The sequence below is a fragment of the Bombus fervidus genome, chromosome 10, assembly GCF_041682495.2.
Source record: "Bombus fervidus isolate BK054 chromosome 10, iyBomFerv1, whole genome shotgun sequence".
NCBI classification, from domain to species: domain Eukaryota; kingdom Metazoa; phylum Arthropoda; class Insecta; order Hymenoptera; family Apidae; genus Bombus; species Bombus fervidus.
Window position 1 is genome coordinate 11,342,488 of NC_091526.1, and position 13,480 is coordinate 11,355,967.

The window sequence follows — 13,480 nt, forward strand, 5'->3', positions numbered from 1 at the left end:
CATCGACCGACATACATATTCATAAAGTGAGATAGCAAAAACGGTGAAAGGCAGCGCAACTCTTTCATGCTAAATGATGATTCTACTTCTTTGCTATTCGATGCGTCTATCGACCTTCGTAACGCCGTTAATGTTTGTTCGATACGCCTGCATTTGCTTAAACAGCAAAAGAGGATGTACGACTGAGGATTGGAAACGTTGAAATTAAGCAGATTCACACGATATTCCAACGTGATACTGTCTCTCTCAGTGAAAAAAAGTAAAGTGTCTTGTCAGAGGTCGGAAAAAAAGGTTTTGTTTTAACGGTAAATATAAAAAAGAGAGAGATACATAACGCTAAAATAGAGAATACTAGAAAAATGTGGCGCGAACGCCATTAGACGTTTCGAAGTTCCGTGTTTGACCGCTATTCAACCGGCCGGCGTAGTGGCGCAACCGTCCACGTGGTATAGCGATTCGCGATCATTCTACTGCGACTTTATTTGTAAACACTATTGCGCTGAAAGATGGACGCTTACGATATACATAGGAAAAATTGGGAAGATTTAGACGTGACCAAAGAAGAGCTGAAAAATTTGACCGAGTGCCTGAAAAAGGAGGAGTTCCGCAAGATGTTGATCGAATACGTGGAAGAGGTGACTGATCCGAAAAATATGGAGGTCTATCAAAAAGAAATTACGTTGTTAGAGAAGAAACGGGGCGTCGACGTTACATTCGTTGCCCCACAGCCTAGTTACGTCATAAAAACCAGCGTAAACGGAGACAAAAAATGTTTCCTAAATATTTGCACGAGCGAACTTACAGATCCGCCAAGCAGTCAACCTTCCTTCGAACAAGGTCATCATGGACAACAATGGTCTATTCCTTACTTGTTAACACCACCTCGTGATGACCTTGACAAAAAAAATGTACGTTGCAAAGTCTTCGATGTGATATTTCATCCTGATACCATTTTCCTATCGACGAAACACGCAGAACTTCGCAAAATCGTTAACAGCACGGCTATAGATGGTGTCGAAAATAATTTTAATGTAAGTACCACTATTTTCTTGGATCATTGTACAAAGTTACTTATCTGTTCGTCCTTGTCATTTGATTTTTACTCAATGTATTAGGTCAAATTGGATAGGAAAAATATAAAGTTTCCACACATGAGATACAAAGGAATATGCCATCCAACTGTGATCAGAAAACCATCCAAGAGTCAACCTGAAGAGGAATTGGACATAGAACCAGAGATCTATCAGAAGCTAATGGCCAGTTACGACAAGAACAGACAACCACGACCCAAGCGTATGGAGAAAGTGCCAAAGCGGTCACCTTCTACCAAATATTATAACAAAAAAGCAAATAAAAGTACAGACACGGATAACAAATTTACTACGCCAAAATTTTCTATAAAATATCAATCCGACGTAGAGCTGGAAGATTTTAGCACTAACAGAAATGCAAAAATGAATGCTACGGTACCTAAGAGATTAATCATCACTATAGATCTACCTCTACTAAAAACTGCCACTGATGCTTCTCTAGATGTACAAGAACGTTATCTCAGCATAAAGAGCATAAAACCTGCAAAATATTTATTGGAGCTTCCTCTATCTTATCGTGTGGATGCAGATAGGGGTAATGCTAAGTTCGATGCAAAACACAAGAAGCTTGTTGTTACGCTACCAGTTATACAACCAGTGGTATTGGTATCTAATATCAAAGAGGACAGTGGAGTAGATAGTGATCCTTGTAACTTTGGTAATACTGTGCCGCTACTACCAGAAGATTCTACAGAAGATTCTCCTAGTCAGAGTCATAAGAGTAACTCTACACCTAAATTAGTTGAAGAATGTGAAACAGTGCTTGCAACTACAAAAACGGAATATGAGAGCGAAAATGTAGAAGATTCTAGTGATACAACACTACGGACTAGCAAAAAATATATAAACACATTTTTAGATCCTAGCATTAAGTATTCACTGCCAACGTTTATTTGTAATATATATAAGAATCAATTAACGATTACTGTAAATGTAAAAAATGTCAATCCAGATTCTATTCGCTATAGAATTTTACAAAATAATTTAGGGATACACATTTTACTAACATCTGTAGGTACAGGATTTTTTCCACAGCACTATTCGTTATGTTTAAAAATAACCGAGAATTCTGTAAATCCCCATTCGGTCACGGTCGAACCGTGGGATAACAATGTTGTATTTACTATTACGTTAACAGATGTGGAAAATTTAGCAGAATACTACGTTGGTATAAACGAAGAGTTCATGGAACAGAAACATTTTCCTACCGTTGCGTCTTTGAAGAATCAACTAGAAGAATTAACGGTCAGTATTTTAAATATCTATAAAAATCAAAGCGAAAGATTATCTTGTACTAATCGACTCGTGCTTTACAGACTGAGGACGATGAGTTCGAGGCAGATCGAAGAATCGACGTGCGAACAGAGGACGATGGTGTCGTTATAAATGTTAGCCCGAATCATTTAGATACGGACGACGAAGCTGAACGACACAGTACAACATCGATGGAAGAAAGACCAAAACTTTGTCATACTATAACAAAAACTAGATCTGTTTCAGAGAGCAGCGGAGATGAGTTGATAAGTAATAATATAACAGGTACATTCCCAAAAAGTATATTAAGATCGCAACGCAATCATAATCTTTCGCGTTCAGTATCCGAATCGAGTGCCGATGAAATTGGAACGGCTGCATCGTCTACAGATTGCCATTACGATTCGATACCGGATCTAAATTCTGAATTAGATTGTTCCAGCTTAAAAAAGACAGTACGATTCAACGACGTAGTATCGCGACAACTATTCAGGTACTATCACAATAGCGATTGCATCGATACTTTCTTTTTTAATAATCATGTACGTCGATCAACTTGTTTAATTTTTTAGATCGAATTCCAGTATTCTTGGTCAGCGTAAAAAGAACCAACGTAAATTACGAAATAAAAGGCGTGCTTATGAGCGTAGAATGAGCGAAAGCGAAAATTCCGAAACGGAGGAACGTGATAAGTACAAAGCAAATCAAAAAAATACAGAAGTTTCTGAGACTGTAACGAGTATCAAAGAAGAAATGAATGAAATTCGTCCGAGCAACTCGGATGACACTGCCAAGGACGAAGTTAAAGCACAATTCAAGAACGACTTGATATTTGACCTTGATATGTAAATTTTGTTAGTTCACCAACGGAGGCGTTTTGTAATGTGTATGTGATAATGTTTTTAAAGCAAATTTGAAAACTTTGAAAGCTTTTAAAGCGAATTAAGATGGTTTATTGACCGTCTTCGAGAAGTTAGACAAAAATATGAAATCTACTTAGAATTATGTGATAATGTCTTGGTGAAATTGTATATTCGTACTAACGTAGAAGGTTCTCAAAGAAACAATCCTAGATAGAATTTTTTCGTTCGACAGTTTAAAAACATCGACCTTACTCTATATAATATTTTATCTTCTATATTTATAAAATATCATGTGAAAATAAGAATCTTTTGAATGTTTCTCGCGCGATCTATTTTGAATTTTAACCATTTCGTATAGAAGAAGTAAAAGGATCATGTTTTTTAACATTTTTTGCGTGGAAATCTATTTTATAAAATGGAATATACGTAACGAGTACACCTTTGCAACAATCACGATATAATCTACGTCACGATTACAACATGTAACTCCATTGTTGGAGTAAATAACGCACTTGCTTTCTTAGTGAAGCGTTTGCCATATCAGCATGCACGTAACACAATACTAGCATATTCTACTCAACAGAGAAATGGGAATAAAACTTCACGATACGATCGACTTTAATTCACTATCGTTTCTATGAAATTTAATTCCAAAATTCTCAGACCGTACTATCATTATGAGAAACGTTTACAATATATTTTAAACAAATAACTAGTTGGTTTCATTCACCCTATTTATATACCAAGTTATTTCCAACAGTGAATTTTCAAATTTTAATGAAACATCCGATGATTTTCTGTGTTTGAGAATCCTTGCCTCGTTGCTAGGCATTGTCTGTCGCAGCGGAACCGTCTCTATTCGAAATAGTACAAGTTCGCTTATCGTCGACAAGCAGTGGCCGTAAGGTGCGAAACAACGTTACATCGTAGTAGTAAAATGCGACAGAAAAGTGGGACAGCCAACACGGTGGAGGAAGTTGGCCCACGGTAGGAGCTGCGGATGTGAGGTTGCTCGGAGTTGAAGCCCATCGATCCCGCTACCTGCGGGGGTGTAAGGTCGTTACACTCGCGTCTACCTATGTACGAGCTGCATCGCATAGTTCCTCGTATTATTCCTATTGATGCCCCGCCACGGGAGCGAGACAGCGACGACCCTCACGAATGCAACGTTCTAATTTCGCGGCACAACCCCCTCTGCAACCACTACCACAGAACCATCGTGGTTCGCGACGACGGAGACGGGGTCGCGGCCTAATTCGCAAACACTCTAAGAGACGACCTAGAAGGACAAGGGCCTCTCGTCAAACACTACGAAGGTACTACCCTCTCTTGGGAATGCGAGCTAAAGAGTAGAACACATATCGCAAATCTGTCGACATTTCCAAGATTATTTTATCTTCTCTCCGTTTAATCTTAGCATCGATAGCATACGTTGTAATATAATTAAAAGGATTCGGTTACGAAATTATTTTGAGTACGATCAGCAACGAATGAAATAAAAATTAACGCATTATCGCAGGGGATCGTTCTGTTTCGCGTTTCCTCGGTCAGCTCGATTTCAAATTGATTTAAATTTGATAAAATCCACGCGATCAAATCGTGTAATAAATTTCGTGATTGAACCTGCTGACGAGATAAAGGTGGTAGGCCTGACTAGCACCAGGTCGATAAGTCGTCCACCTCTAGAGAGAGTCAGAGGTTGGCGTAGGTACACGAGGGTACACGTACCCCATGTACCGTAGTTACTGTAGACACGACATCGGCAATGCGGCAGCCGTTACGTCGTTATACCGTCCGGCCATCGCACCTGGCACCACTGGAAAACACAGACCAGGCCTACCGGTATCTAAAAGAGAATTACAGATGTTAAACGTCAGCGAGTTATTTGCCACAGCGGAGATCTTAGCAACCTCGTTCACCGGTAGAGATATTCGCACACCAGGATCACGTGGAACCAAAGAACTTATTGATAGATATTTATAACATAATCCCTCGGCGTGGGTGGTAGAATCACAATCGAATTCAATATAATAGTGCCGGAGCTATCGGCTTCAAAGACTTATTAAAAATTTCTAATGTCTCAGACGTTTAAGTAATAGGAAATTTCTGTCCGCAACGATCGCGTTGTTTGTACAAAGATGTAATAACTCCTTTGAGCTTTCAAGAGGTCGGCTAACCTCGGAATAACTTCCCCGCGACCCAAAAGCGCATCCAGAAAGCTGCCATACATTCCGTGCTTAAACTAAAATAAACGTTTTCAGCATGTACTTTTATTATAACGTATATATTTATATAATATACATTTATTTTGAGCACAATTCTTCGCACAAGCTTTTCTCGTTGCGAGAAAACTACGGTGCAGAAATATGTCAGTTTCTCGTTCAAAGGTAAAAGAAAAGTAAGGGTTGAATAGAACGGGAGGTAAGACGACGGAAAATGGACTCGTTAATTTTACCATCGTTGATGGTGAAATTGTTCGTACGACTTTTTGTTGTTTCGAACATTCCTTGGGGAAGCAAGGAAGATCCTTGAGTAAACCAGGAGGGAAAAGAATGGTAAGTATCCTTAGAACCTTCTTGCCTCTTTTTTATCTCAATCCGTCTCCTTTTCTCCATCCCTCCCTACGGAGTCAGGTATTCGAAGTAGTGGAGTATCGATTATATGGACCCTGCTTCGTGACCACGCGCCGTCTATACCCCGTGCTGCCCGGATAACCCACTGACACTGACAATTTTCGTGCAACACAGGCATTTTTTTATAGATTATTTTTTCTTCGGCTTATCAATATCGCGTTTCTTGCTACATATTATTCGGTATTACGTTTCCATCTTATATAAGCAGAAAACATTCATTCACTTGTATCATGAGTTGATATTTCTCTCGACATGGTGAACAATTGTAAATTCGTGTTTGAAATTCCACGTTCCTATCCGTTGTAGCATGTACGATAGAAAAATAAATATATTTTCCACTTCGTGGAAGATTTTAGTCTCGCGCGCTTTATACACACCTTCTGGCTAAGGGATCCCTACTTGGATTATTATAGAAAATGTATCGAACACCATTGTAGCAGACGAAGTGGGGTTCTATAAGTAGGTGAAATCCACTTAAGAAAAAGCTGAGAAAAAAATTCGAGAAGAGATCGAAATAGATTTTGATCGCGAAAGTATCGAAGGAATTGACGTATTGAAATTTTTTCTATGAAACGAGGGATTACCAACTGATTGCAAGCTGATATGTTACCTCCAAGCGCTACTCTCGCAAGTGCATTGACGTCGCTGCTGAATTCGTGCCTGAAAATAGGCCGACATGTCGGATTGCCTTTTACGTACATCACGTTTGAAGAAACTCTTTTTCGTTCGAGCAAAGAATACTTAACTCGCGAGGATGACAAACGAACGGGAAAATTTTATTACAGACGGTTGAAAAAATGTATACGTACAAATAACGGAAATTAATATAAAAATGAAAATGATACGAGGACGATACTCTAATAAGACACCATTGATTCTTCATTGGTCTGAATCTCCTGACTCCTGTCGCGTCTGCTATGTCTCATACCGATTCTACTGTCCATGTTTCGCCAAACCTACAGACTATAGAATTAAACAGTCGAAGGGGATATTTTTTACAACGATCTATATCAGAGACGCCTACAGATTGCATGCTCTGTTCACGATGGACTAACACGCAAATACAGTCATCGACCCTCTTCGGTGCGGCCATATTATACAATACTACGAAACTGACCTAAGTTAACGTTTCATTCAATATATACTCATACGTACAATCACCACAAATACATATATCGAGTTGAGGGAAAAGTCGATGAAACGGTGCATGAAATCACAACGATGGTAATTTTCTGAGCTCCCGATCTATGATCGCGTTTCATTTATTACGGTACTTTCTACTCGCATATATTCCGTGGAAACAGGTTGATTGGAAAAGAAATAACTTTGATCTAAATAAACACGGATATATAATAAAGTGGCAGTATATAGCATAGTGGCGGCATAAATAGGTACGATAATAGGTACACGTTCTTCTGATAATTTAACCGAAATTATTTATTTTCGTTTATACGTTTCAGTCTGAAAATTATGTGTTCTTTAAATATCCGCTATAATTGCAAATAGATAGTTCTGTTCCTATTTATGCACTCAGAATTGTACATTTTGTTGCGATTAGCCGATAAACGACAAAATCTTCGTAGCGAAACTATCAAAGTAAATTTAAATTTCTCTGTCGACGAAAACTCGTTGGAAAATTCACGATACCGTGATAAGAAGCAAATTCATATACAGTCTACTAACATGGGCTTTAAAGGAACAATGAATTCCTTTATAGGAGCAATATGCATATGTGACTATAGAATATTCTACTCACTAGAGGTGGGTATCATACATGCTTCGATATTACCATTTTCATAACGTTCAGGATATTATGTATATGATATTTAATGCTATCCATGCGTTGATTTGTTGCGTTTTCTTACAACGAAAGCTAACAAAATAAAAATCTTGCTTCGTCGAAAATTCTAGACAAAGACACGGGACATTCTAAGTTATTTAAGGTAATTCTAAGCAAAGCACGTTCACATAACGAGAGGAAAAATTCGCTGAAATAAACGGGACGTTTTCAAAGTCGTTGGGAATCTTTCGAGCATCTTTTTCTTTTAAATAATTTGTCCTGGATTCCGTATCGTATTTTCCATAAAACGGTAATGGGTTGTTAATTCCTACAATAATCTTTTACAAAAGTTTACTTCTGTTCAAGAAACTAATACTACGCGATGACAATATTTTTATCCTGTCTACTCTACAAAACGTAATAACAGTTTAATTAGTTTCTTCTCGTATGAAGAGGTCAAATCTTTTTACGAATTGCGTTTCGCGTCCAAGCTAGGCATAAAATATTAGATTTCCGCAATTTCGTTCCATAAGTTAGATTCAGGAATTAGTCTAATTTTACCTCGACGAAATCTTTTAATCTTTTAACGTATCACGAAGAAAAACTCCAAACCGTGTTTCCATCGTTCAACCGTTATGATCTTCGAAGTTTCTACGTCTCACTTTCGTTTCTATCGAAGAAAGGACTTCTAAGAAAATCCTTGGCATAAGATTGAAACGAGAGATCGCGCAATGACGATTCTACCGATAAGAAAGTACGATCCGAAAATGGCTCAAAGAACGCGGTAGGTTTCTTAATTTCTTATTCGATGCATCGTAGCCGATAAATCATATCGTTAAGTAAGATGTATTTGAGGTTTCGAACGTGATCAAAGAGCTCGTATTTACATCAACGATCGTTCGATTGTTTTCTCGAACAGGACACGAGCCATCAATCATGCTGCCTGAGATAATCATCAAAGACTGTGCAACCAACATGTTTGATCCTCGGTTGAAATCTTGACCCTGTTTTATGGCTCGCGGTACACACGCGTTTGGAAACGATCAACGCGCGTGCGTGTACAGGTTACACAGTTTCGCATTAGTGTACTTATCAGAGTACACGTACGAACCTGCTTGCATGTACAGAGCAGAATAAGTGTATGGGTGTATACCTTCAACGGTTTACCACATGTTGCGCTTAGGTGCGCGGAGCGCAAGTCAGCCAGGAGCCCGGGCCATCAGGATAGAGAGAATTTCTCCCCTCGGCTCGGTCAGTTATGCGAGTACCAGCAAACGTTCCGCGTGTTTCCCGATTTCTTCGGTAATGTCGCGATAAAGCCTCGAATCAGTCGTAACGGGACGAATACGCGATTCTCCTGGAACGTGTTCAGTGCACATTAGTGAGACATCTAAAGCAGAGGATACAAAAATAGGTGTAGTGTTTACGATACAATGCCTAATATGTTCTGCCACTGAGGTAGAACTTTTTTCTCGATAAGGTCTGTATCTGTCACCGATTCTACTTGCTAATTTCAATACTCGACTATTTGCATGCAAATTGAACAACGAGATGTAATCTCTTCCGCATACACAAACGTCATTTTAAACGAATCACAGCTTACCCTAGATTCCTTTGTCATAATTCTATAAGACCGTGTTTTGTGTCTAAAGACTAAACTGTGCTTCGTAAAACTGTAATTAGTAGCTTGAAAATGTTGAAACGATGGCAGTGTTGTTCGATCTATTAGATAGTAGATACGTGTCGTAACCGATGTAAACGGTGATCCTTGAGCAGAGGATCCTTAGAAAGTAGATATTTTTTAGAATGTTTCGAATCAATTCTTTTAAAACATTACGCTGAATTTTTTGTAATGAAGTGAGTGACTGAACAGAGTCGTTTGGCAAATGAGTCTATTTTGCACAAGAGGATAAACACGTAATGAATATATCCTATACCGTATCCTCTTCTCACACCTGTTACATTGCCCGAATCGCTATACGAATACATAGATTTGTTTTATAAATCAATCACACCTGTTTCGCGAATAAATGAAATGCTACGTTCCAGCTTTTTTTTTTTTTTAATTTTCCCGCAAAAAGAAGCAAATAAATTAAATTGCACGTTAATCTTTAGACGGGTTATTTTATACAAAGCCGTAGGTTAATTGCACTTGCTGGCAAGCAAGTCAAAATGAATGTTTCCGCACTGAATAATGACAAACAGCACAGAAACAGGCATTAATGCTTAATTGGTTCGCTATGCGTTTTTGATATAATTCATATATATATATATATATAAAACGTGTTTCATTTTAATTCTTTATTCGCGAATCATATTATTGTTTATTTACAAATAAATAATTCATCATTAAAAATTGACATCCTCTCTCCTTTTTATTTATCCTCGTTGAATCGAATGAATATTATTTCCAGCGTTCTCAGAAATAATCGAAGAGTTTTATCGAACCTGTAACCGAATTTTAACTCATTATGTAAAATATGTTTCGATGGTAGCCGCGTTTAAGTTACAATGTTATGATACGGTTACATGGTATCGCGATAATGTAAACATTAGATTCCCTGCGAACTACATTACTATAATTATAAATTAACGACTCGTATCTATGGATAATTCGAATGAAAGAAAAGTACAACTTCAGTTGGATTAATTCCAGAAATCACAAATACCATTGAAGAACGTGAGTAACAATAGAACTGTCCAATAATGAAAAGCTATGAATATCACCGACTTCCACGCTTTTCAACGAGATCCCTGTTGCTGCAAATGCATTTCTGCGTCTACTCATAAAATTACAAGGAACAAGGAACGTACGTGAAATTTCCTGTCAAAAAATATACGACTATTTCACGGCTTTCAAAAACATAATTTACGCGTATATATCTGAAACGAAAGAAAAGATTAAAGTCACGCTAAAGAGAACCACAGAGAATCGCAAAGATCGACGTGTAAAAATAGAATAAGAAAAAGATCGAAGTACATATTCTATACAAGCTGTGTGGCCGCTTTCGGAACGTGTTAAATTAAAACTCTTTCCTAAAAATAACTTCATTCTAGTTTGCTTAAACCGCAATCATCTATCACTGCAACTACCGCACTACACGCAATCCTTTATTTTCATTGGACCACTGACCTACCTATCGAAGACTCAGAGCTTTTTTCCTCATGCATATATTCCCGAGCTTTAGGCACGCTTATGCATAAAGCACAAACGATCTCAAGCTTTCTATCCGAATATGCGCATTTACATTTTAGGTATGTATAGGTGTGTGCATACATGTCGAGCGCATAATTGGTGCAAGAATATCGCATGACTTGGACTGAAACAAAATTCTCTTCGCTATTTTACAGATTCGAGCGCCTGACAGCGCGGCGGGGCGGCCCCAATGCCGGTCAGGAAGGGCCTCCTCGCCCCACAAAATACTTTCTTAGATACTATCGCCACGCGTTTCGATGGAACCCGTAAGTATATTCAACAAAATCATCCGATCAAATCAGCTTATTCAATTATTTTAAAAAATAGACGAATTGAAAAACTTCGGTCACTCGTACACAAGTTATACAAGTTGTCAGTGTTAATAGACGTGTTTGCTTCTTGATATACGTAACGAGTTTAATTAAAAAGTAAATGAAACGTCACAAGTAAATTTCAGAAATCACAAATTACGCGATTATGCCATTTCACAAAAAAGATTATGAAATTCCAGAAAGATATAACTTGACGCCGTTTACTTATTCATCCGTATCTTGCACGCAATCGAACTAATATCATCAGCGGAATTTTACAAGTCACGAATCGCAAGCATTAATTAACCGTATATAATTCTCTAAACAAAACAAAAGATAAAAATCAGATTATAAAGTTTCATATGAAATATATCTTACATCTACGTTTACGATATCATGTAGTCCAAATACCGACGCATGATAGTGTATATAGAAAATATCTATATTAAAAGTATGAAGACATGTCTCGGGCAAGATGGATTGACCCGAGCATAGCTGTAGGAAAATATTATATAATAGAATTTCAACCACGTAACAGAAGCACATACACATAAGCTTTTTAGGGGTGCAAAGGAACGTAGCATCGTACCATTCGATTAGGCTCAATCCTAACGCTCCAAGGCGACCCCCGTTTACGCGTCGTTGGATTAGAACGAAACGATTTGTCAATATAAAAAGTCTCAAGCGGGTCTAGTGGTTTGCGAAAAGGAACGCAACGCGTGATCGATTACCTGTGTACTGTCATTCGATCAGACATGTATATATATATATATATATCTTTCGTCGAGACCTTTCGTTTGAAGAAACAATTTGAAATTTAAAACAACCTTGAATTATATCTGGTTGTATAAAATTTCATAGGTTACAACGTGTTTGCCTTTGTCTTATCGCTTCCGTCTTCCGTCACGGTGTTTAATAAGTCCGGACTATCGGCACGTGTCGCTATTTACCAAACGCTCGATCAAGCTGCAAATTAATACAGAAGAGTCTCTTGGTACATACTTGCCGCGCCTATTGACGTTGTCGTCGTTAATTCGTATATCGATATTATGTCTAGCAATGTTAATAACGCGCGAAACCGAATTGCCTCTGGTGTATTGGAGCCCTAGTAAACTTTCATCGTGATAACCGTAACGTGAGAGTGCGCACAGTTCGACAGCAATTCGTAAAATAGTGAAAAGAAGGAATCGAACGAGATCATCTTTCGTAACATTGGCTATTCCGAGCTTCCCCCGAGACACCAACTTGATTATCTTCAACCTTTCCCTTTGTCGTACAAAGATAGCGTTCTTGGGTCTAAGAGAAAAGTAATCTAAACTGAACGTGTCGTCAGTGCCTTGACGCGATCCCTTGTCTTTAACTTTCGACTTTTGATAAAACAAACGAGTGCTTACGAGTCGCTTGCGACAGAGTGGTAGACCAATAAGAATTAAAAGCTACGCGTTTACGGTTGCTGTTATTGAAAAACACGTGAACGACTAGCGCGATGAAAACAGCTGCGTACGCTGAATTCGGCGCACGATCGCATATTTGTACAATAGCATCCTGCAATCTTTTGAAACGAGTTTTGCATTTAAGATCATCCGCTTAGCTTAGGCTCCCTAGAGGCATTTCTTCGGAAAAGATTCGTGCAATGGATACGAAATTAGAAGCCCGCCGATATACTGATAGAAACTTCGGGCCTACGAGCCAAGAAAAACTAATTACGAGAAAGGGGCTACGAATCGTCGTCATCATCTTCGTAAGAGAATTACAGGAAAGTTACGTCCTAGGAAGTAATGGAATCGCATCTTTTCCCTCTTTCGAGATGCTGACGAAATTGCATTTCTATCTATCTAACTAATCCTCGGCGGTGCAGTTTGATTTAATCGAGGTGTTTAAATCGACGACATTTACTTTCAACCAGCTACTGTACATATTACATACGCGTATTTGCATAAGTCGTTATTTCCAGGCCTTAAAACGTGCCCCACTCTTCCATACATCGCGACACTTGCGTAATATTGTACTAGCATCTGCGTAAGAATTAATTTGACGGTAACACACGGTCCCTAGGTCTGAGACGATTAAAGCTACTTAACGTATTAAAACAGGAAACTTCGTTTTCATTCTGGCACTTGTAAACCATAAGTAGAGCGACGGAAAATTTGAAAGCGTAGATACATATAATATAGATATAAAAATTATATGCGTATAATACGCATATAATATATAGAAAAAATAAGTAATATTTAAAACAGCTGCAAGTACGAAATGTTCAGCGTAACGACAAAGTTTCCTACGTTATTTTAACTCGTTCGTTTCAGTGTGTTTAATACAGCTTTTTCGAATAAAATGATCCTACAAACTCAC

General features: G+C 38.2%; 2 protein-coding genes across 6 annotated transcripts in view; both read left to right on the forward strand.

The window, feature by feature from the left end:
* The first annotated feature begins 470 nt into the window (after positions 1-470).
* Nop17l (PIH1 domain-containing protein Nop17-like) lies at positions 471-3,920 on the forward strand. Of its 3 annotated transcripts, none has more exons than XM_072011810.1 (5): positions 471-1,031; positions 1,116-2,336; positions 2,408-2,630; positions 2,688-2,838; positions 2,918-3,920. In XM_072011810.1, exons 1-5 carry the CDS (start codon positions 507-509, stop codon positions 3,192-3,194), a joined length of 2,397 nt encoding a protein of 798 aa, XP_071867911.1. In that variant the 5' UTR covers positions 471-506; the 3' UTR covers positions 3,195-3,920. The 3 variants fall into 3 exon arrangements, with proteins under 3 accessions (XP_071867911.1, XP_071867912.1, XP_071867910.1); XM_072011811.1 differs by having other exon boundaries at positions 2,408-2,615; XM_072011809.1 differs by having other exon boundaries at positions 472-1,031; positions 2,408-2,838.
* Positions 3,921-8,816: 4,896 nt separating this feature from the next.
* Elk (Eag-like K[+] channel) overlaps positions 8,817-13,480 on the forward strand; it is a 28,481-nt gene continuing 23,817 nt past the window's right edge. For all 3 annotated transcript variants that reach the window (XM_072011804.1, XM_072011806.1, XM_072011807.1), the window contains exons 1-2: positions 8,817-9,101; positions 10,973-11,083. In XM_072011804.1, the coding sequence (XP_071867905.1) occupies positions 11,008-11,083 (76 nt within the window). In that variant the 5' untranslated portion in view covers positions 8,817-9,101; positions 10,973-11,007. The remainder of the gene's footprint in view (positions 9,102-10,972; positions 11,084-13,480) is intronic.

Excerpts from the sequence above, each read along its gene's own strand:
- Nop17l (XM_072011809.1), top strand. The coding sequence starts at position 507 with ATGGACGCTTACGATATACATAGGAAAAATTGGGAAGATTTAGACGTG. Across the intron at positions 2,337-2,407 it reads ATCAACTAGAAGAATTAACG|ACTGAGGACGATGAGTTCGA; the intron begins GTCAGTATTTTA and ends CGTGCTTTACAG. Across the intron at positions 2,839-2,917 it reads GTATCGCGACAACTATTCAG|ATCGAATTCCAGTATTCTTG; the intron begins GTACTATCACAA and ends TTAATTTTTTAG.